Source organism: Cladophialophora immunda (assembly GCF_000835495.1).
Source record: "Cladophialophora immunda strain CBS 83496 unplaced genomic scaffold supercont1.3, whole genome shotgun sequence".
In the NCBI taxonomy this organism is placed as follows: Eukaryota; Fungi; Ascomycota; class Eurotiomycetes; order Chaetothyriales; family Herpotrichiellaceae; genus Cladophialophora; species Cladophialophora immunda.
Genome location: NW_015622543.1, coordinates 1,935,728 through 1,957,520, shown reverse-complemented (window position 1 = coordinate 1,957,520; position 21,793 = coordinate 1,935,728). Strand labels below are relative to the sequence as shown.

Sequence of the window (21,793 nt, the reverse complement as noted above, 5' to 3'; positions counted from 1 at the left end):
TGCCGGCGCTCTCACTCCTCTGCGCCGCTGTCAAGCGTCTCTCTCTCTCTCTCTCTCTCTCTCTCTCTCTCTCTCTCTCTCTCTCTCTCTCTCTCTCTCTCTCTCTCTCTCTCTCTCTGCTCCTTGCTCTCCGGCATTCTCCTCTTTCTTCGCCTCGTCACCCCATCCTCAGCTCCCGCAACAACTCATTCACCCCCTTCCTCTCCCGCCCACTCATCCTCCTGCCGCTCTTTTCCCCACCACCTCGAACCCCCTCGTCATCGTCATCTTCCAGCCTCTCGACCTTCACCGGCCCCAGACTCTGCATCGCCTCCTCGTCCCTCTCAAACTTGACCACCGCCCACCGCATCTTCAGGGACTCCTGCCACGCACTCGCGTCTCTCTGTCTCTGCCTGACCTGGCCCGTGCGCGGGTTCTTCGAGCTCCACTTCTGCTCCAGCATGCGCACCAGTTCGGCGGAGTGGGGTGGGAGGAAACTCAGGTGGACGATGCGGTAGTAGCCCGCGAAGTTGAAGTGGCGGGACGAATCGGTGGAAGAGCGGCGGAGTTGGCTGAAGACTGCGACGGGGCGTTGGCGTTGTCCTTCCCCTAGATGCTGTGAGTCGTCGGCCTGGGTGGGGGGAGCAGACGCCAACTTGTCGTCCTGTTTGACTCCTCCATGCTCTTGTCCAACTGCCTCGTCGCCACCGTTCTTCATGTGACCGCTGCCATTGGAGGTTGAACCAGTGTTGCGATGTTCAGCCGCAGTTCCATCCGTAGCACCCTGCTGCTTGGCCGTATCTGCAAGCTCAGCCGGCAACAGCTCCAGACTCGACTTCGTAAAGATGATCCCATCGTCCTGCCACCGCGGGTTCGCGTCCTTGAACAGCAGCACGTAACTTAGCTCTCCGGGCGTCGCAGCCGAATCGTGCAACGTCTTCTGTTTAGCCTCCGAGGTTTCTTGTCCCGGGTCTGGCCAGAAATGGCGTTCAATTTCCTTCAAAGAACAGAGATCTCCGTCCGGAAGAGCGTCCGATCTGGTAGCCAGGGGTCGACTGTTCCCTCCGCGCGGGCCCGAGGGCGTGGAGCCAGAGCCTTGCTCGCTGTCTTGGGCCTTGTCAAGTTCCTGACCACCTCTCGCGCGGAGAGCGGGGGGAATATATCGTCCAGTCATGACACCGGTGGCGTGCGTAATGGTAGAGATCAATCTCTGTATCAGGTAGGGGGATTGAGACGTCGGAGAATGAGTTCAAGAGCTGGTCCGGCATTCACCGACCCAGGGCATTGGTATTGAGGTGGGAGCGATTGAATTTGGACCACCATTGATCTGGTGTGCAGAAATGGTGTTTCACGCGACTCCTTTGGCTATGTGACATCAATTGGTTGAGGCAACGCTCTCACTCCTGACGGTTCATCTTTCACATTTTGTACAAGCTACGAGGTAAAGGGTGTTTGTGAGCGTGGACCGGAAATCTTGAGGGGACCCCAGCCTTGCCTCGCCAAGCGATGACGCAGATCGTCCACCAGCGGAGCACAAGGCTGTGGCCCGAAATGCGTCGCTTTTAGTCCGGCGACCAATTGTTCAATTGAGAGATAGAAATCGAATGAATGTCATTCTTGCCGTAGGCAGTCCATCTGTATCCTAGAACGCCTAGCTGGCGAGACCTACATGGACTCCAATCTGCCTCGCTTGCCAGCCGTTCCCATTAATTGCTCTTTGTCTCATCTGTTCCTACCGACACCCGCCACCGTCGGTGCCGTCACTGATGTCGGTTTCGTAGAGGGTTCCGCGTCAAGTCGCATTCTAATCTAAACTTCGGTGCCAAATCCAAATCGCTCCAGGAAAGGGGTCCGGTGAGATTGTGGTATCATAACTGCTGAAGCGGATTGCTGTAAAACACGGGTCAAAGGACCGGGTTGTCCGGCTGCCACCCGTCCTGCCGTTGCGTCTGCGTGGTATGCCATTAGGGCAGTCTCTCCTCCAGCATTCTACGCGGCTCTGTATGCGGCCTCATTTCCAATCACACATCAGAGAGACAATCTTCGGTTTGCTCTTCTGTCGGAGACAGGAATGCTGCGTGAGATGCCTGCTATCACTGGCCATTCTACTGCACTTGGCTGACAATCTCGCTGGCTTTGCTCAGACTTTCCACCATTTGGAGACACTCCTTGCGTCGTCTGATAGTGTAGTCGCTCTCCTTAAGAAGGTCGTCGAGTTCCTGCGCTCGGTAGAGTTGCTCAAGCAATTCTCGTTGCATTTCGTCTTTGGTGAACCTATTCATTGGTCAGCGCTTGAAATCGATGCCTGAATCCAGTGACACTTACTGCACGAGGGTGAGCATAATCGCTTTCGGTACCATGTCGATCATTGTCCTTCGAACAATGTTGAAGTAACTATTGATCAACAGCTTGATGACCTCCACTTCCTGGTTCTCACGCTCGGATAGTGTTCCGCTAGCTTTGAGTGTCGCCGGGGGCGGTTCCATGGCAGCCATCTTCTTCTTATTCTTACTGGCGAAGAAAGACCCAAAGAAACCGGAGTTTTGGTCCGAGCCGTCCGTAGGCAAGCTGGGTGATGCTGCCCGCGGCGGCACCTGTGGCGGCAAAGGCTTACCCGTTTTGGGGTCGACTTGAGTCGGCTTGTTGGCGTTATGCCGGTCGTTCACAATGGCCATCGCACGGTGGCCATTGAGAAAATCGGGGTGGCCCGTGTTGATGTAGCAAGCTTCCATTGCAACCAGGTCTTTGACCAGCTTGTTCGTCGGCTCCATTGATTTCCGGAAGAAGGATATGACGACGCCGTGGAATTTCTCTTTGAGTTGAGGATATCTTCGGAACAATTGTTTCTGCAGCAGTTGACTCAAAATGCGGACCAGTTCGTCATAAACCAGCGAAACGCATTTCAATGACGGTTCCTCTAACCGTCGAATTTGTTGCTTCACAATGAGTTCAAAAGCCGTGGTGCCGACGAAGAGAGCCGGGGAGGAACCAGACGAATTGTATAGTATCGTTCGAATATCGATATCTTTGACCTGGTCGAACGGGTCGATAGCCTTGATACCATTCGAGTACAGCTCGTGGTAAACAAAAGAAATTCTAGCACCACCCGAGAGTTCGTTGCTCGACAGTTCGGCACTATTTCCGTCTAGCACAGTCCGGTATTCGTTGGCAAATTCGGTAATGATGTTGAGGATGATATTTGAGCTGTTGTTCCCAAGTAGGTCGCCGGCACCCAGCTGCTCCAATTCTTGGCTGTACTTCTGCAGGGAGCTCGCAATGCGGGTCTTGATGTCTGGCAGCGTCTGTTTGATGTGCATCATGAGAATCAGGTTGAGTTTCCGGGCCAAATACGGAGTGCCGCAGTATGAAGCTTTGTTTCGGTAAGAAGGATGGTTTTCGAAGAATTCCTTTTCCGCTTTCAAGGCCAAATCTATCCGCTTCTTGTTCTCAATATCACGTTGGCCTCGATTGACGACAGGGACGTAGCCCAGCCTGAGTGGGATGATTCGGCCAGCAAGGATATCGACCACGTCCGTGCCCGCGTCCATGAGATCGATCTTTGTCAGGACACCGATCGTTCTCTGACCTTCGGGGTCGACTTCCCGAGCGAGTTTGAGACCGTCTGAATTGGCCAAATCAACGTTCGCAGCCGTGACTGCCAGGATGATGGCATTGGGCTTTTGGATTTGCTTGAGAACCATCTCCTTGATCTGTTTCTCGATATCTCGTGGCTGATCACCCACGGGCACCTTTGTCAAGCCAGGCAAGTCGACCAATGTGAGAGTGAGAACGTTAGGCGAGTATATCCGCAAGTTGATGGGCTGTGGTGAGATGCCGACATTTCGGCCTGCCTTCGCCTCTGTTTCCTTGACAATTTCATCCCGGATTTTATTGAAGTCATGGAATTTCTGACCCGGTAGATGAAGAAACTCTCCCCATTCATCCACATTGGCTTGACTGTCGGTAGTCTTCTTCATCTCTTCCTCGGTGACGCCATTTGTCTGTAGTTTGGCCGGGGCCGGTCTGTTGATCAATTGTAGGACGAGAGGTCGGCGGGTCACGATTCCGGACCCTCGAGGCAGACTGGAACAGGCGTCAGTGGGTGATTGGAAGGGCGCGGCACAAGAAGTCGGGAGAATGTGCTTACAAGTCTCTTCCCACTATGTTCTCAAGAACAGAGCTTTTGCCGCTGGATTGCGAACCCACAACGACAATCTGAGGTAAATCGATGGGATTTTGGACCTGGGAAAGAGACGGTCAGATTGGGCGAACAGCACAGCTGGCGACTGTAGTATCATGGCATTGGTGGACGACATACCCCGACGGTTGTGAAGACATCTTGTAGTTTGTTGACGAGGGAAATGAGGGTCGGGTCGTTTACGTTAATTCTGTAGAAATGGTCAGAGGGGCCACGGCTTCATGAAGTTGTTGACCTCTGCGGCGTGGAACTTACGAATAGCCCCCCGGTGTTGCCGCCATGGTTGGGGCAAAGGTCAGCGGAAGAGGATCTTGAAGTAAATCGGAGCGGGTGGATTCGATGCTGGTTCTGGCAGAGGTCTGTAGAGCGAGGTCGAGGGACTTGCGCGGAGGGCGAGGGTGAGTAGGATGGGGAGTGATATCGATGTTGTGGATGTTGGCCAAATCTTGGGACGAAAGCGTCAGTGGTGATGCACCTGCGTCTGCGCCTGCGCCTGCGACTTTGGGGGCTGCGGTCACGGTGGCCGCGAGCGCTGCCTTCGCTGTGGGCGCGACTCCTGCCTCACTACTGCTAGCTGGGCTCGCACCTGCCCGACGACTCGGTTCTTGGCGGCCAAATAGAAACGGAAGGTTGCGCGTTGCAGGCGACATTCAGCAGGCACCCTTCAATCCAACACCTTTGGAAGCCCCCGGCAGGCGGAGAGGCGGAGAGGCGGTTGGTCCCCTCGCTGTTATTGTGCTGTGTACTTGTATGTATGACGCGACAACTTCCCAGAGGCCTGCAATTAACAGCACCAATCGTTGTCAGCGTGGCGGCAATCTGGCCAGGCACCATTCAAACTCTTCCACACTATGATGGCGAATGCGAGACGAAATGCCCTTCCCAAGAACTTTCTCGAAGAGCGATTCTTGGGAGGTATCCGTGTTGCTATCCCCGTGGACTTGCTATATCCTCAGGGGGGGCTGAAATCACGAGCTGAGGGATCTGAGATGAGATCAGAAGAGCCTGAAGGCCCGCTGCCTCGTGACTGACATACACATATTCACTACACCACCACCTCCCGAGCCACTCATCTCTTAGCACTCTCTTCTACTGGTAAGCACCTAATGCTCCCTCAAGCAGACAACAAATGGGCCTGTATTTTTCATCCATAGTATTGAGCAAAGTAGTGGGCTTTAGGTCCTTGTAAAGATAGGGCGAGGTAGCTAGATCTAAGCAGACTTCGATCAGACATGCCAGCGATCGCTGAATCTCAACGTGCCAGTTGACTCCCGCCCAAGCATCCGGCCTGTTCTCTGTTGGAAACCTCGATGCTCCCGGCAATGAGAATCCCTACCAGAAAGTCCCGATGCCTGAGCCTGTGCCTGTCAGCCGCAGACGTGCTCTTGTTTCGGGTCAAACTCAAACCACACTGTCAGACACCTCCAAATGCAATAATGCTGTATCCAGACTCTCTATATCTGTGCAATTCGTCCCTCGTTACCGTAAACATAGATCCGTGTGGTCCTCTGTCAAATGCCGCCAACTCCGTTCAAAGACTTGATATGCCGGGCGTTATAGGGTCGATCTCAGGGCGCTGGTCCGCTCTGAGTCGTGGCGAGCAAGGGACCTGTTCAGGCTGCTAGGGAGGCCCTCGACCGGCGAACGCAAGTTTGTCCATCTGTATGGCATTAGCACCGGCAGACCATTCCAAGGAGCGCCGACAGAACTCACATTCGCACTTTACGGTCGTCGCCCCCAGACGCAAACATGCCCGCATCTCTCGGGTGCCAGTCCACCGTGGTCACGCATTCCTTACCACCCTGACCCCGGCCATGGCCCGACAGTTTCTCGATCAGCGATTCGTTCTCCTTGTGCCACACATAGATCAAGCCATCTGTTCCCCAAATTAGCATATCTGTGACACGGTTGGCAGAAAAATTCACCTTCTGAGCCGCTAACCACAAAATTCTCTGCGGCTCCTCCAAAGCAGCTTCGGATCACAAACTCGCCTTGTTTCTGCCCGCGGAACTTGCGAACGGTCTCTCTCGTGACTAAGTCGATCATATGAACTTCCCCAACGGCGAAATTGACCAGTACTGTCCTGCCATCCCGACTTAGAGTAAGGCTTGTCATCTTGCCCGTTACTTTAATGGGTGGCTCTTCCCGATACGTGTGCATGTCGAAAATGCGGATGATGTCTTGATTGTCGAGAGCAACCAGCCAATTCCCGTCCTCGGTGATGGCCACATCTTGTACACGGAACCCCCTGGGCCATACGTGCTCGGGTTTCTCGCGCTTCGGACTTCGGAGATTCCAATAACATAACTGCGAGTTGCGGTCGTGACTCGAAGTGACAAAGCCCTGAGAGTCGGGAGTCCATGCCGCAGCGGTGATGCCGTAGTTTTGATCCACGCTTTGGTGCTCGAGCGTCACCTCCAGTCTTCCCGTTTCGACATCGTAGACGCGGGCCTTGCAATCCTTGGAACAAGTGATGATTTTGGTGTCATCTGGGCTCCAAGACACATACGTCACCTCAGCCGAATGATGAGAGAGGGTGTGAAGCCTTTTGAAAGTCACAGTTTCGTAGATGTTGACGGTTTGGTCCTGACTTGCAGTAGCCAATTTCGTGCCATCATGAGAGAATTGCACGTGCCAGACCTCGCCAGTGTGATCCTCAAGTTGAAGAAACGTCCGCGACGGGAAATCCTCACGGTCACAGATATGGTCCGAGTACAACGATGGAGGTTCTGCGGTGTTGTGATAGAGACACTGGTTGATCTGGCTCTGCTTTATATGGTCAAATAATTCCGCTAACCTGTGGTCTCGAATCATGACAGACGGTGCGATTGACCGAGATAGGTCTTGTAGCAGCATCTTTCTGGACTCCTCTACTGTGCCCGGCCAGTGTGTCTTGGTTCTTAGATCCTCGGGCGGACACATGAGTAGGGTTGAGAGAGCATGTAGTTGGTGGATGTCGTGTCCCAGGGGCGTCAGTTCTTGTCTGAGGACCATGAGAGCCATACCAAGGTCGCGTCGATCGAGTAACTCGAGAAACTTCTGCTGCCGGATCCAGAACAGCATCTGGCCTCTATCAGCGCCTTCCGCAAGTACGAGCCCGTCCCCATATTGGTCGTCATCCAGTAGCGGTCCACCACGCTCGTGCTGATGTGATCCTAGCAGTATTGCTTCTGCCTCGGACCATATACCTTCCAAAATGGCGTTTCGAAAGGCAGCAACCGAAGGGCTTTCCAGCTCGTACCCACTCTCACTTGACAAGACATTGGCAGCGTCTGAATATCCCATATCGAGCAGCCCCTGGATGAGAATTCTGACGACCTCTTCCCTGTTATGCCCTCGATACGTGGGCGACCGAACGGGAGCCAGCTTCTTGGAGGTGCCATTTGTGTATGAGGGGCTGGATCCATTTACATGTCCGTTCAAGGCCCCGTGCAGAGGCTTCCTTGGGGTAGAACCATTGGAACTTGCAGAATGACCGTTGGAAAATACTTGCTCCGAGTCTTCATCGACTCTCATATTGGACTTGTCGGTTCGCCTGCGCTTCGGCCTATGTTCGCCTTCGGATCGAGGCTCTTGAACCGCTTCTCCCAATGTGTGACTAGGTCCACCTAGGTTGTTATCGGCTTCGGCGGATCTTTCAAACGATGACCGCCTTCTCCTTCGTCTCCCCAGCTCCTGAGAAGCCTGTACCTGCTCTATAGGTAGTTGGCTTGCCGTGAGGTTTTCTGAGTCGGTCGAAAGCGGGTTTGCAGTTGAGTTGGGCGAGTTGACAATTGTACTTGTATTTGGGGATGGGGAAGTAGAATCTGTGTAGGAAGAGTGGCCAGGGGGAGTCGAGGTGGATGGGTCGTCGGTAGTGATTAGGTTATGGTTCGAAGAAGGGTGGTGTGCCAGCTCGTGGTGGCGGCAAAGCCGCCAATATCACTGCGAAGACCCCTTCGGTGAGGGAACGGAGTCAAGCAGTTGTATCCAAATCCCCGTCCGTGCAAGTATGGATGGTGAGCGGCGCTGTCAAAGTCTGGAGGAGACTAGAAGCTAAATCATTCAACGGCACAGCCAAAACCCTCGCGGCGGAATAGAAAGGTCACGACTGCGGTGGTTGATGCTGGGGGAGTTGGCCCAAGACGTCAAGTCAGAGGGGGAAACTGGAGGTCAATAGATTTGCTTGACCAAGATGGATCTCGGGTATCGGGCGACAAATCTGCAGACGGATGAAGAGGGATGGCGTCGTGGAGAGATATAAGGATCAGGAATTATCGAGGCGGATGTTAGAGGAGTCGTGGTGAGTGGGAATACTCGTGGTCTCAACTCAAGAGGGAGTAGATGACGAGATGGGGACGGGTTGATGTCGGAGCCAGTAGTGTGCCCGCAGCAAGCGTATCTCCAACTAAACTGTAACCGGCACCTCCAGGCCCAGCGGGACTAATATAAGTAATCGACCCTCTTGTGCAGGGAGGACATGCCCAGCGTTTCTAGGCTCTCTTCACAGGCACCAAATAGCCCACCGGACCTAGACAACCTCGAACCACCTGATCTACTCTCCCTTGGTCACTTGGTTGTTAAAACCGGCCATGGTGGCCAACCACTCCGGCACCAACTACTCGTATTATTATGTGCACTTGCCAGGCCGGTTTCAGACCATCCCACGTCCCCCGTCCTTGCTGTAAAGTTGGAGCCTGACAACATTATGGACCAAGATAAGGCGCCTCTTCGCAGGCTAGCTTGTCGCTCACTTCTGGGAAGCTTCGTACCCCGTCCTGAGTGTACAATTGGGCCCTCTTGCCTCTTGACGTTACCCAATGGTCATCATTGATGCCTTATATCTTGCCATGTGGCAACTCCGCGAGGTTGATGTTGCAGGCGTTTGCAGCCAGCGCTCAAGGCTGGCAGATGCTTCTATGGGTGGGGTTGGACCATTGGTTGGCGCTGGGAGCTGGCAGCTGGCAGCTGCAGGGGAAGCCTCGGCCAAATTAACAGGGCATTGGGTCAGATTCCAAAGCAAGGGATCAGGTATCAGGGCCCTGTGCGAGAGTCAATCACAGACATCTTCGGCTGTGTAGGCAGGCTATTGAAGTGTAGTAGACATATACAAGTTCCAAGTAGACAGGTTATCTTCCTTCGCACTTAGGAATGCTTTCGAGAGCGCATCTTCACTGTGCTCCCAGCGTCGGCGAAACTTTGAAGCGTAACTCACCAGGTGTGCCAGCGACTTATCCGCAGCAGCCTACCCACCTCCCCGAAATCCAAAAGCGCACCTAGACAGCTTCCCGCAAAAGATGATTTCATATGCTTGGATTTGGTCGCCCTCGCCTCAAACATAAAAAGTCGGTGATTGAATTTATAACTGGCAAGAGTATCGACGACCTTGCTTCCCTCTCGGACCTTAAGTACCTTCACCTCCAGCTTGGCCTCCCCGATCTTATCGAAGACGATCTAGACGAGGGAGAGCTTGCCGGTCCCAGCTCCGACAACAGCTCCTCCGTCTTTGCCTTTCCACAACCACTCCAGACTCTGCACACAACTGCTCGCACATACAGAAGGATGCCTGCTTCGAAAGAGAGTGGTATCGGCGACGACCACCAGAATGGAAGCGTCTTTTCCGTCTCTGGTCCGGTCATCGTCGCCGAGAACATGATCGGTGTTGCCATGTACGAGCTCTGCAAGGTCGGCCACGATGAACTGGTGGGCGAAGTCATTCGCATAGAGGCTGACAGGGCTACAATTCAAGTCTACGAGGAGACTGGTATGTTAGATTCGTCCTGACAACTTTGGTGCCTTCCACTGATTGTGTTCTAGCTGGCGTCACCGTTGGAGACCCTGTCCTGCGGACTGGCAAACCTTTATCCGTCGAGCTCGGCCCTGGACTCATGGAAACAATCTACGACGGAATCCAGAGACCACTGAAGACCATTGCTGGCAATACAAACAGCATCTACATCCCTCGTGGCATTGCCGTTCCTTCCTTGGACAGAAAGAAAAAATGGCCTTTCACGCCCACCATGAAGGTGGGAGATCACATCAGCGGTGGTGACGTCTGGGGGAAGGTGGTTGAGAACAGTCTGGTCAACGAACATAGAATCCTCCTACCCCCACGAGCCAGAGGCACAATCAAGAAGATTGCCCCCAAGGGTGATTACACCGTTGACGAGCCTCTGCTTACGGTCGAGTTCAATGGCGAGACCAAGGAGTACCCGATGATGCAAACATGGCCCGTCCGTGTTCCCCGACCTGTCAACGAACGTCTACAAGCCGATTCGCCCTTCATCGTCGGCCAACGAGTCCTGGACGCCCTATTTCCCTCGGTCCAGGGTGGTACTGTGTGCATTCCTGGTGCTTTCGGCTGCGGCAAAACTGTCATTTCCCAGTCCGTCTCCAAATTCTCCAACAGCGATATCATCGTCTATGTCGGGTAAGTCACCTTTGTCCACTCGATAGAGACATCTACTGAGACAGATCCAGTTGTGGAGAGCGTGGGAACGAAATGGCAGAGGTGTTGATGGACTTCCCAGAGCTCTCCATCACCATCGAGGGCCGAAAGGAGCCCATTATGAAGAGAACGTGCCTGATCGCCAACACTTCCAACATGCCCGTTGCTGCGAGAGAAGCCTCCATCTACACTGGAATTACAGTGGCTGAATATTTCCGCGATCAGGGCAAGGCGGTGGCGATGATGGCGGACTCATCGTCTCGATGGGCTGAAGCTCTACGTGAGATTTCTGGCCGACTTGGAGAAATGCCTGCGGACCAGGGTTTCCCAGCCTATCTGTCTGCCAAGCTAGCCTCGTTCTATGAACGAGCAGGTGCAGCCATCGCTCTGGGCTCTCCTGAACGCAACGGTAGCATCTCCATCGTCGGTGCCGTCTCACCTCCTGGTGGCGATTTCTCTGATCCGGTCACGTCTGCGACCTTGGGTATCGTCCAAGTCTTTTGGGGACTTGACAAGAAACTCGCACAGAGAAAGCACTTCCCCAGCGTCAACACCTCCCTGTCATACAGCAAATACACCAATATCCTGGACAAGTTCTACGCCAAAGATCACCCTGAGTTCCCTCGTCTACGGGACCGTATCAAAGAACTCCTCACAAATTCCGAAGACCTCGATCAAGTGGTGCAACTTGTGGGTAAATCGGCCTTGGGCGACTCGGACAAGATTATTCTCGACGTCGCGGCCATGCTCAAAGACGACTTCCTTCAACAAAACGGATACAGTGACTACGATCAATTCTGTCCACTCTGGAAGACGGAATACATGATGAAGGCGTTTATGCAATTCCATGATGAGGCACAGAAGGCCGTGAGTAGTGGGTTGAGCTGGGCGAAGGTGAGGGAGGCAACGTCAGAGATCCAACATGGGTTGAGGAGCATGAAGTTCGAGTTGCCGGATGATCAGGAGGAAGTAAGTGGGAAGTATGACCGATTGTTGCAGCAGATGAGCGAAAAATTTGCGAGTGTGAGCGATGAATGAGGAGACAGTAGTGGATTTGGAAGAGGCATGTCCTTGCAGGGGATGGGTTTGGCGGTGATAAGGCTAGAGGTCAACGCACTGGACGCTCGTATCAGGTTAGAGAATGGCACTGGAGGGCTCAGGCGGGCTCACAACGGGTGTAACGGCTAAGACGCGGCGGCCACTCTCGATTTTGAGTCAAGCGGCTTCTTCGGCAAGGAATACCAATTGTGTTCCACATTAATCAAGAATCAATTAGTTCTTGGTACGGTATCCAAGACGCAAGGCGCCTTGACTCAGAGATAGAGGCGTCAAAATCACCATTGTCACTCCCTAACCTTGAAGCCTTGTGAGGCTGCGCCTTTCCACTTCGGGCATCTGGCGACACGGCCCAGGACAGTCTATTACAACATGATCCGTGTTCTCGCAAATCGACCTTCGCCGGCTCTCTTGCTGCTTTCTCGCTCTCCTATGTCTCTGTGCGAAATACTATCTTTGCTGGCTAGTGCGTCCCCAAATCACCGTCAGGGATATTCTCAGCATCTGGATCGTGGTGACTGAATCCCGCCTTCCACCATCGCCGTTCCAAATGATCGTGAAAACCGGCATTTGAGGCTGAAAATTTCAGCATCTCCACACTGCCTCACGATGCCTGCTGAACTTCCCGGCTATTATTTCGATGCCGAAAAGAACCGCTATTTCAAAATCCAGCCAAACCACATTGCACCGTCAGGATCGAAGTACAGCCGTCAAGCGGTCAAGGCCGAGAAGGTGATCAAGAAAGCCCAGCGGCGGGATGAATTGCTACACCAGTTGAAGATGGCCGAAACGGTGACGCGGTCGAAGCTCTTGCAACATCCTCTGCTGGTCTTTGACAGACGACTGGGCCATTTACGAAAGAGTGCTGGGGCGCTCGTTTCGGAATACTACGCGGGGGCTCTCACGGGGAAAAGCGTCTTCAGCGACCTCTTGCCCCTGGGACGCTCGACGTCGAGGCCGGGCCGTCAGTATGAAGGCTGTTTGGTGTCTGGATCGTTTTCCATCGAGCGAACTTCGGGCACCTTATTTGCAGATTGCATCTTGAGGTCGTGGGACCGTGTGAATTTTCAAACGCACATGCGCGCTTTCCACCTGGGATCGTCCGTTGATGTGGCGGAGCAAAATCTTCGAGAACCCCCAGACTGGCCTCTGCCTCGAGACTATGAAAAAGGCGCACTGTACAGGTCCAGCAATGCTGAGGACATTGGCGGGGCGCATAGAACCCAGGATATCCTCTCGGTCGGGGCCGGTCTGGTCGTGTGGTCCGAGTACTGCGTTTCTTATCAGTCGCCTACGGAGTCGGTGGTCAAGGTGGGAGTCTGCCGTTCCGGACCCTTTGAGGACAGACACGACTTGATCCACCAGGCGTCGTTTGTGCGCACGGTACGGGACCTCGCAGCCCAGCCGGGCGAATACACGGCGGCGCTGGCGACGGAGCGCGGCCTGTACCTCATGGACCTGTCGCACGCAAGCTACCCGCTCCGAGAGTTCCCGCTGGGCACCAACGAGCTGATGAAGGCGACCTTCAAAGACCACAACGTCGTCATGGGCGGCACGCGCTCGGGCAAGTTGCTGCTGAGCGACATCCGGGCGCCGCCGCCCCCGACCAAGGGCGGGCGCACGACCGCGACACGGCTCCAGCACTCGGACGCCATCACCGGCCTCGCGGCGCTGCCGGACGGCAACCGCATCCTCCTCAGCGGCCTGCGCAGCATGAAGATCTACGACCTGCGCTTCGCGCCCGCCCCGACCCTGCTGTGCCACCTGCCGCGGTCCAACTCCTTCCAGGCCAGTCCCGCCGTGCTCAGCTTCCACGTCCCCGCCACCCACCAGCACCGCTGGTACGGCATGAGCTTCGCGTACGACCCAGAGCTGAACGTTGTCCTCCGCACCTCGACTGACGACCACAAGAACCACCGCGCCGCCCTGTGGTCCGCCGCAACGGGCCGCCTGCTCCAGAGCCCGCTCAACAACCACCGCTTCGACTCCCCCGTCGAGTGTGCCGCCATCGTCCGCGTCAGAGACGGGCCAAAGAGCATCTTTATCTCGAGTGGCAAGGAGATCACTGAGTGGACTCCGCAGGGCAGGGCCGCGGGAGACGACCAGGAATGAACCTCGTTTGGATTTCCGTTGAGGACCGACTTGACTCGACAAGCAGGGTGAAGACGATGCGTAGCAAAGAAATGCCTTGTGCAAAGCGCAAGATGGTGGGATGGAAAAGGAATTCCTTGCTGCTACTCATACAGAGTTGCGTAGAGGGACGAACATGAAGGTGTTGGCTTGTCAGCTTCGAGATTCCCTGCGCATTTTGGCATTGGGGGCACTACGAGTCTGGGTCTATCTCGTACTCGCTGACGCCCATTCCCCACATGTGTCCCATATTCACCACCCATTCTCTACCTACATTGACCCGCCATTTCTCATCTCCCGCGTCGTCACCCGTTCCTCCAGCCCCAGTCGCAGCGCCGGATCCAGACGATCGTACAACAAGGCGGAGTCTCTCCAGCTCTCCAAGCTCACGGTATATCCGATCACTCACGCCGCGACCCGGCCGATTGGGGACGCCCTGCGGGTGGACTGCCCGAAGAATCGCAACAAGCCGCTCGAGTGTGAACGGTCGTGGAATGCCCGAATTAGCCCCCGCGGCAAATATGGACTTGGTGCGCGATTTCGTAGGCGTTGCGGCGTCCTTCGTTGGCGTGCCACTGGGGGTGGACGCCGTTTTCCTCTTCGTCGGCGTCTGTCTCAGTCTGCGGATTTTCCTGCTGATCGAGCTCGACGTGGCGCTTAGGCGGGAGAAGAGCAGGATGTCATGTTTTGGGAGCGTGTGGCTTGCAAGGTAGGCCGAGAGGAGGACGAGCGTTGGAAAATGCTTGAGGAGTGACGGACGGTTTATTGATGATTCTGACTGCGCTGGTTTTGAGGTTGTTTGCCTCGACAGTGCAGGTTGGCTGGACTCTGAAGCGGCATGTTTTGACGGCGTGGTAGATGCACCTGCTATTATATTGTCCGCCCCTGAAGGGCCAACTCTGTACAAATCTTGACGTAGAGACGATCCAGCTTCAAGGTCATCTGGGAGTGGTTTTCTTGGGAACGTGTTCTGTAAAGCTTCCTCCCCCTCTGATCGAAACAGACCACGATTTTGCACCAGCAGTCTTGCAAAGTCCCACGATTTCGCTCGTCCCGGCGGCTCTTGACCTGACGCCATCGGCTCGATGAATCGCGGCCACAGCCTCTCACAGGCCAGACGGAAGGTTTCTACGGATGTTGATGATGTCGAGGATATCAAGCTGTCGTAGACTGTAACCACAAACTGAGCATACAGCTTCGACAGCGCGGTCTGGTCGAACCCTCCAGAGACTCCAGCCAACGAGTCCGAAAGTGAAGGTGTCGTTTGAGACACGATGATCGAGATCGCTTCAGAGCGCGTGTAGGGCGGGAAGTGTACACACGGCACACCGGCTTTGTGCAGGTTGAGAGGTCTAGGAGAGCTCGAGGTCAATATGATGGACAGACCTGGGATCTTGTCGCACGCATTAGCAGGTGGCCTCGCTCATCCCAGCATTCTTGCACATAATTACCAGATCTCCTAGCCGAGCGAGCGCGGGGAGCAGCGTTGGTCCGGGTTGCTTCAACGCATCCGCATCGTCAATGACGGCCACGAACTCCTTCCGGCCCACCCGCTCAAACAGCCTGCGCAGATTCCCCAGGAGCGCGTTGATGCTGTCCGTCCGGTCAAAGTGTTCGGTGTCGCTCTCCTGTCCAAAGGCACCGACGCAGGCCGCAAAAATCTTGGACAGCAGGTGCCTTTGGGACAGACACTCCCTGCTCTTGATGACTCCATGTTGGATTTCTCTCGATCTCAGCACTTCGACGATGACCGTTGTCTTGCTCGTGCTCTCGAGACCGTAGGCAACGAGGACCGGAGGACTAGGGAAGATATCCTGCGTGGGTGTTCCAGTTAGCAGGTGACCCTCACGAATGATGTCCTCCTTTCCGAATGAATATATATATAGGGGGGCTTCGTCTCACATTGTAGTATGTTGCAAGTTCCTCGATTTGCACCCTCCGGCAGGGACATTTCTGCAGAATCAGATACAGTAGTTCAGGTGGTAATGAAGCCACCATCTTCGTCGCTAACTATGGTACGGTGGTGTGCCGAGTCTCAGAGCGTTGGATTCTGGTTTGAATTCACGCGTCGTGATCCTGGACGCGTTTCCCCGCACGTCGGGAGAGTCAAGGAGTGACAACCACTGTAGCCGCCGCCAAAGCGTTATCGAGACAGCTCATAACCTTCAACGCCCCTATACTTATGTTTGTCCGCCTTCACGAAGCTGCTGCTAGCCACGCGTACCTTTCACTGCTACAGTGTGTTGAAAAAGACCTAGCATGGTGACGGTGGACTGCTATGCAACGCCCTGTTAGAGCGCTCCTCATTCTGACCACGATCAGGATTTTGTCTAAGATACAATTTCTTCTAGCTATTGAGTCTAGTCTCTGCTTGATGGTACAGGCCCTGAGTGTCCCCTTGAGGGAGACATAGCCAAAATGAGACCTTTGGTTTGTTGAGTACATGACCATTCCTCCACGGCACTACAGTCAGGCATCCATTGCTTTTCAAAGGTAGCAATACCGTTTCTGTCCAGTGAAGAACATTTCGCCAGCTTCCAGTCAATGCTCGTGAGTACAAGGCGAACGTGTCGGTACCATGATTGAATGAAACATGCAATTTTTTTGGTGGTTTTTCCCATAAAGTTGTTTCCAAAAACACAGATAAAAAGAAATGTCTCCTAGCCCACTCGATTTCAACACCTGTGGGATAGAGGAGAAAAGGTTAACCAAGCCATCATTCATGCAAGAGCTCTAGGTTCTTTCCAAAACTCGGCATGAGTCTTTGATCTCCTGCCAGACTGATGCTGGACCGATGAATAGCCTTTTTGAGCATAATACAGTGTAAGGGCCGTGGAATGTTTGTCGTTAAGAATTCGAACGCTTTTTTTGGTTGTGTGGATTGGTACAGTCGTAAGAAAGCACGCATGAAGACGAGGCGACGCAGGTCGCAGATCTATGAATGCGGATGCAGAAAGGAATCTTCAAATTTTCATCATTTCGTGACTCGTAAGCGTGTCGAGAGCCTCGGTGCCGGAGCCAAATCATCAAATGACATTGTTGGAGCCGCCAACTGAGCCGTTGATGAAGCCAGCATAACCATTCGGCCCGAGATCATTGCCGTAATTGTGCGCGTTGTACATGTTGACAGTTGAATCCATCAAGCCGTAAGTGTTTCCATTGGGAGTGACATTGTTCGGAATATCGGCAGAGCCATAGGCGTCGGAAGTGCGAATCCCGTTGAAGCCGCCTCCGACAATCTGGACATTGCGGCGGCTGTTTGCGCGGCCACTGTTGAAACTTGCGAGGATGTTGTCGTTGGCGGGCGCATTCCCACGGCCTGCAACATCGTTACCGAGAATCTTGCTGGCAATTCGTCGTCCATGAGGAGTTTGCTTGATGAGGGGAAGAATGGGACGAATGGAGTCAACGAGGCGCATCTTGGTGGCAGGATCCGCGTACTCCATGGCAGTCTGGACCACGTAGTTGGCAAAGGAGTCCCGGAGCATCTTCTCGAGCTCATTTCCCATCAGCATCTCCTCGATCATGGCTCTCTTGGTGTCGGTGTCGGCAGTGCGCAAGCACTTCTCAATGACGTTGGAGCTAAACTTCTGCTTTGACAAGGCTGGAACCCGACCATAGAAATTTTCACACAGTGGCTTGGTAAACGCAGCTTCATCCAGGTCGAGAATATACTGAACAACATAGTTGCCAAATGGATCCTGGACCAGGTCGAAGGCACAGTGAGTGATCCTGGCAATGAGCTGAGCCCGCTGAAAGCCCTGGGCATGGTCGATACAGCGCTGGAGCACACAGCATCCGTGACGATGAGTGCCCACAATCACACAGAAGTTGCCAACTGCATCGTAGATAAATTGAGAACGTTCCGCTCCTAGACGAGTGAGGCATTTCTGGACAACGTGGTTGCCGTTCAAATCCTGAACCAGCTCGACGACACGGGGAGACAATGCTTGAATGATAGTGTCGACTTGGGATGGGGTATGAACGAACTCGATCATCTTCTGAAGGGCACGGGTCCCGTGTTGATTAAGAGCAATGGTCGCGAGGGCCGGAGCGGCAGTATTGATTAGGGTAGTTCGCTGCTCCTCGTTGCAATGCTCGAATAACTTCTGGCAGAGGTAGTTGCCGAAGGGGTCGGTCATCAGCTCGATGATATGAGGACAGGTTTCCACGAAAATGGCCTGGATATGCTCCTCGTTGCCGTCTTCAAGCTTGCGTTGGAGGTAGCGACAGCCATGTTGGTCTTTGCAGAGCTCGTACAGATTTCCTCGATATGACTCAAGTGGGACATTGTTGAATCGAGCTTCATCACCATGGTTGCGGCGACCAGTGCCTGAACGCTGTGGGCCAGAATACGTATTGTTGATGCCATAGATCCCTTGATTCTGGCCAAAGGGCTGAATGGGTCCGGCAGCGGGGGTCTGGGGATTCATCTGGTTGACGTTGAAAGTTTGCATATTGTACATGTAAGGTTGTGGGGGTGGATATGTCGAGGTTGGACTGGCCAAAGCCATCGCGTTGGAATCTGAGGTGCTGGTGAAAGACGTGCTGAACGGCGCTGCACTGGCGTGCAAGCTGGACAGCGGGCCCGCAGACGGCATGGCTTTGTCTTCTAGCTTGACAGATCCGTTGGTGACTTCTCGACTCTGACGATTGTTTACTGCGTTCGCAGGAATTCGTCCCAAACTGACGTTGTGGTTGTGGAACTGCTGCTCAGCTTGCGTCTTGGGAGGCGTAGGAGCTGTGTCCAAAGTCAAAGATTTCTTAACTGTTGGGACGTCGTTGGTTGAATAAGAGGTCTGGAGGGACGTGGGCCGAGAGACGGTCAGATTTGCAGGCAGAGGCGCAGTATCTTCAAAAGTGACTCCCATAGAATGGCGCTGAGACTTGCGACGCGTCAAATCTGCAGGACGATCCGCAGGTGGGCTGCTGATGTTGAGGTTGGTAAGAACAGGTCTGTACATGGAAGAGTCTGTGTGAGGCATGCTCTGATGGGCTGGTCTGTAGCGCGATCCGAGAGTCCAGTCAAGATCTGGCGTCTTGGAGTTTGCGAGATCCAAAGCAGCAGAGTTGGCAGAAAGCTTTGACGAAGAGTGAGCTGAGGTTTGAAGGACGACAAGGTGAATAACATACCTTGAGACCGTCACTGGTCAAAGTCGGAAAGGTGTCGTCGCCCTCAAGCTGCGCGAAGGCTTTTGCAATGGGGGATGTCAAGTCAAGCGGGTTGAGTTTATCATCATCCTCGTCAAAGAGAAAGCTGGTGGTGTTTGCAAGACCAAATGAACCGCCACCAGCACCACTCACACTGAGACGTTGCGGATGACGACTGCTGTTGACTGGCATAGAAAAGCGATTCAACCTAGAGGTCAAAGAAGTTAGATGTTTGCTGTCTTTGCCTAGTGACGAAGGGAAGTGAGGTGCACAGGGGCGATGGGCGACGCGTTGAGAACTCCAAGTAACGTGACTATCGCCAAGAGCTAACATGAAGCGATTTGAATAGTGAAGCCTCATTCATATGCTTTTGGAAGGCTATTGTGGGAGAACAATGGCAAAGTTGAGGTAAGGGTGACTTGAAGCACGCAGTCAACTTACGAAGCAGCAGCTCGAGTGGTGGGCAAATCCTCTGGGTAGTATTCGTCTTCATCAGACCCTCTTCGAGAGCCTGGCACTGATTTTGCAGATGGTTTCTGAGATTGGCTGTACATGCCGTTGCCTGAAAGACGATTTGGGGGAGGCGAGGTAACTTGAGAGCTAGATTGGGAGATTCGCTTGCTGAGACTCGGAGGTGAAATGATACTGTTCATAGACAGTCTGCTAGAGCGCGAGAACCGATTGCTGAAACCACTTTCGGCGTACTCTGGGGGAGTGGTGGGTTCGCTAACAGGGCCGTTGAGACTGATCCGATTCAGTCGAGTGGAGATCCGCTCAAGGTCCTGAGTAGAGGCTCCCATCTGAAGGCTCCGTTCCTGGAGCTCCAAAAGCCGCAACTGCTCCTCCGCCTTGCGCTTCGCGTTCTGGATGTCTTCGTACATTTGTTTGTTCTTCGCCTGTTGTGGATCCGGGTCAGCCATGGTGATAACCAGAGGTTTGCGTGAAAGACAAAGAGATGGGGATAAGCTGTTGGTAATGTACGCGGTAGGGAGAGAAATCATAAACCAGCTAGGGTTGTGGTTGCCCGCGGTGTTTAGTAGATCTGAGACCAGTATTCACTTCACAACCAGCTAGCTCCACAATACCCTATTGTTTCCTCCCCAAGGACCACAGCTTGACACCACAATAAGCGTTGTACAGAAATATGTGACATACCGCAGCCGTGTTCATGGACGCATATTGCTGACCAAATGGTCTGGCCACAGGCATCTTACTTGAGTCTGTTGTGAAGCGACGTTGGAGGCTCGCGCGGGCGTCGTTGGACGAAGAGTGCATGTTTGAGAAGAATGGATTTTGCTCTCGTGTAGAGGAGCCATTCGAACTGTATGGACTCTCGGCGTCTGGGGACCGCAGGCTGGGGAAGCGCAGTTCCTCCATCCGCCCACTAAGTGTGTTGGAAAAAGCCATGTTCGAGGACTACACCATGAAAACAGCTGTTAGCAAACCTGTCACATCAACCGTCCAGACTCAGATGATTCGGTAGGCTAGACCGTCGAGGGGTAGGGCTCGAATCGGGGGTTGACTCGCTGAACCGACTTGAATGACAGGTCGGTACGCGTTTGCTCGAGGCTTGTGAAATGCGTACATACCTTGGATGGAACAAGGCCGATACTCAACACTTTAATCCTGTCTGCACCGCCCACAAGACGCTGTATTCAGTATAATAGGGAAACGAGAACTGTGAGCAATCCCCGCAGGGCGTGCGCGTGGTCCCCAGGATGACAAAAAGGGAGTGAGAAAATGGATGCAGCCAACGCTGCGTGCGCGCCGAGGGGCAACACGACAGTCGAGATATGCTATAAAGACAGTGATAGGAAACGCAGAGGGCAAGGAAAGGAAAGAATATTGTTACAGGCGTGCAAAGAGGTGAAGTAGGAGGAAAGGCACCTCAGAAACGGGATCGAATCTGGAGAGTGCTAGAGTAGCAGTGGAGGTTGGATTCGACTCTTGGGGGGCTTTTTGGTGGTGCGCATTTAGGCAAGCGCCAGAGCCCAGCGTGGGTACTGGCGCTCGATGGGTAGCGGCCTAGACGAGGTTGTTAGCTTAACCTGGCTGCAGCGTGGGTATTCTGGCTAGGGACTTGCCTCTGCCACTACTGGTGCTTTTCCTCTGGTTAGCCCTGGGACTAATCCCTCGTCGACCAGGGTAAAGAGTCGATGGCCAAAGACCAGCACGGCCAGGTCGACGGTCGAGGTTCGAGGTCGGTCGCTGTTCCTGTTGTTGAGGGCCTCTGGGTGGTACCAACTCCGGTGTCCTAGTTGTCGTTTTCTTGTCTGGGCTCCTCCCCAAGTCTTCAGCCCGAATCTCCCTATGGTCCCCCCTTGGAAATCACCGGTAAGGGATATTGAATTATTAGATAGAGTTGCCAGTCTGCAGGTTGCTGCAGCTTGGATGGTCAGTCTGTTCGTTTACAGGCAGGTCCCCTGAAGCATATCCCAAAAATCCCGATGCCTAAAGGTGGGCATTTTGCACAACTCTCGGGGTGGGCTCTTGGTGAGCAGTCGCCCCTCGGCAGCCACGAGCAAGGGACCAGAAGCGAGAGAGTGACGAACTGTGACCAGGTCAAAGCCTGCAAGGAGAAACGTCTTTCCCCATCAGACTTCGCGGGCAGTCTGAAAGAGCCAGAGCCACCCACTCAGGATGGAACTGGCTGCTGCAGGATAGGCAATGGTGGCCACAGAGCGAGTGAGAATTCTTCCTCTTTCCCTCGTCAGAATGGCGACGCAACTCCCGGCTGCGCCAATAGGGTCAATTCTTGGTTGCGCATCACAGCGTGGGCACGGTGGCTCAAGCCTTCGCTCACGTTGATGCGTCCACGCTTTGCTCGTCAGACAAGATATTTGTGTGGGGAA

General features: G+C 53.9%; 7 protein-coding genes across 7 annotated transcripts; 2 read left to right on the top strand and 5 right to left on the bottom strand.

The window, feature by feature from the left end:
- Positions 1 to 157: 157 nt before the first annotated feature.
- PV07_05176 (uncharacterized protein) lies at positions 158 to 1,399 on the bottom strand (the record flags this gene model as incomplete). Its single annotated transcript, XM_016392054.1, has 1 exon — positions 158 to 1,399. Exon 1 carries the CDS (start codon positions 1,151 to 1,153, stop codon positions 158 to 160), a length of 996 nt encoding a protein of 331 aa, XP_016249573.1. The 5' UTR covers positions 1,154 to 1,399.
- A 124-nt stretch (positions 1,400 to 1,523) lies between these two features.
- On the bottom strand, positions 1,524 to 4,931 carry PV07_05175 (vacuolar protein sorting-associated protein 1). The gene is made up of 5 exons (XM_016392053.1): positions 4,433 to 4,931; positions 4,298 to 4,367; positions 4,127 to 4,221; positions 2,305 to 4,062; positions 1,524 to 2,253 (listed from the first exon to the last, which is right to left on the bottom strand). Exons 1-5 carry the CDS (start codon positions 4,825 to 4,827, stop codon positions 2,085 to 2,087), a joined length of 2,487 nt encoding a protein of 828 aa, XP_016249572.1. The 5' UTR covers positions 4,828 to 4,931; the 3' UTR covers positions 1,524 to 2,084.
- A 156-nt stretch (positions 4,932 to 5,087) lies between these two features.
- On the bottom strand, positions 5,088 to 8,565 carry PV07_05174 (uncharacterized protein). The gene is made up of 3 exons (XM_016392052.1): positions 6,103 to 8,565; positions 5,891 to 6,053; positions 5,088 to 5,837 (listed from the first exon to the last, which is right to left on the bottom strand). Exons 1-3 carry the CDS (start codon positions 7,691 to 7,693, stop codon positions 5,732 to 5,734), a joined length of 1,860 nt encoding a protein of 619 aa, XP_016249571.1. The 5' UTR covers positions 7,694 to 8,565; the 3' UTR covers positions 5,088 to 5,731.
- Positions 8,566 to 9,307: 742 nt separating this feature from the next.
- Positions 9,308 to 11,961, top strand: PV07_05173 (V-type proton ATPase catalytic subunit A). The gene is made up of 3 exons (XM_016392051.1): positions 9,308 to 9,920; positions 9,974 to 10,586; positions 10,637 to 11,961. Exons 1-3 carry the CDS (start codon positions 9,464 to 9,466, stop codon positions 11,640 to 11,642), a joined length of 2,076 nt encoding a protein of 691 aa, XP_016249570.1. The 5' UTR covers positions 9,308 to 9,463; the 3' UTR covers positions 11,643 to 11,961.
- Positions 11,962 to 12,029: 68 nt separating this feature from the next.
- On the top strand, positions 12,030 to 14,694 carry PV07_05172 (uncharacterized protein). Its single transcript, XM_016392050.1, has one exon. The coding sequence runs from the start codon at positions 12,270 to 12,272 to the stop codon at positions 13,770 to 13,772; it is 1,503 nt and encodes a 500-aa protein (XP_016249569.1). The 5' UTR covers positions 12,030 to 12,269; the 3' UTR covers positions 13,773 to 14,694.
- PV07_05171 (uncharacterized protein) lies at positions 13,857 to 15,872 on the bottom strand. The gene is made up of 3 exons (XM_016392049.1): positions 15,693 to 15,872; positions 15,242 to 15,604; positions 13,857 to 15,183 (listed from the first exon to the last, which is right to left on the bottom strand). Exons 1-3 carry the CDS (start codon positions 15,786 to 15,788, stop codon positions 13,984 to 13,986), a joined length of 1,659 nt encoding a protein of 552 aa, XP_016249568.1. The 5' UTR covers positions 15,789 to 15,872; the 3' UTR covers positions 13,857 to 13,983.
- Positions 15,873 to 16,060: 188 nt separating this feature from the next.
- Positions 16,061 to 21,130, bottom strand: PV07_05170 (uncharacterized protein). The gene is made up of 6 exons (XM_016392048.1): positions 21,026 to 21,130; positions 20,531 to 20,966; positions 20,097 to 20,357; positions 19,383 to 19,837; positions 18,924 to 19,149; positions 16,061 to 18,871 (listed from the first exon to the last, which is right to left on the bottom strand). The coding sequence occupies exons 3-6, from the start codon at positions 20,346 to 20,348 to the stop codon at positions 16,817 to 16,819; spliced, it is 2,988 nt and encodes a 995-aa protein (XP_016249567.1). The 5' UTR covers positions 20,349 to 20,357; positions 20,531 to 20,966; positions 21,026 to 21,130; the 3' UTR covers positions 16,061 to 16,816.
- Positions 21,131 to 21,793: the final 663 nt, after the last annotated feature.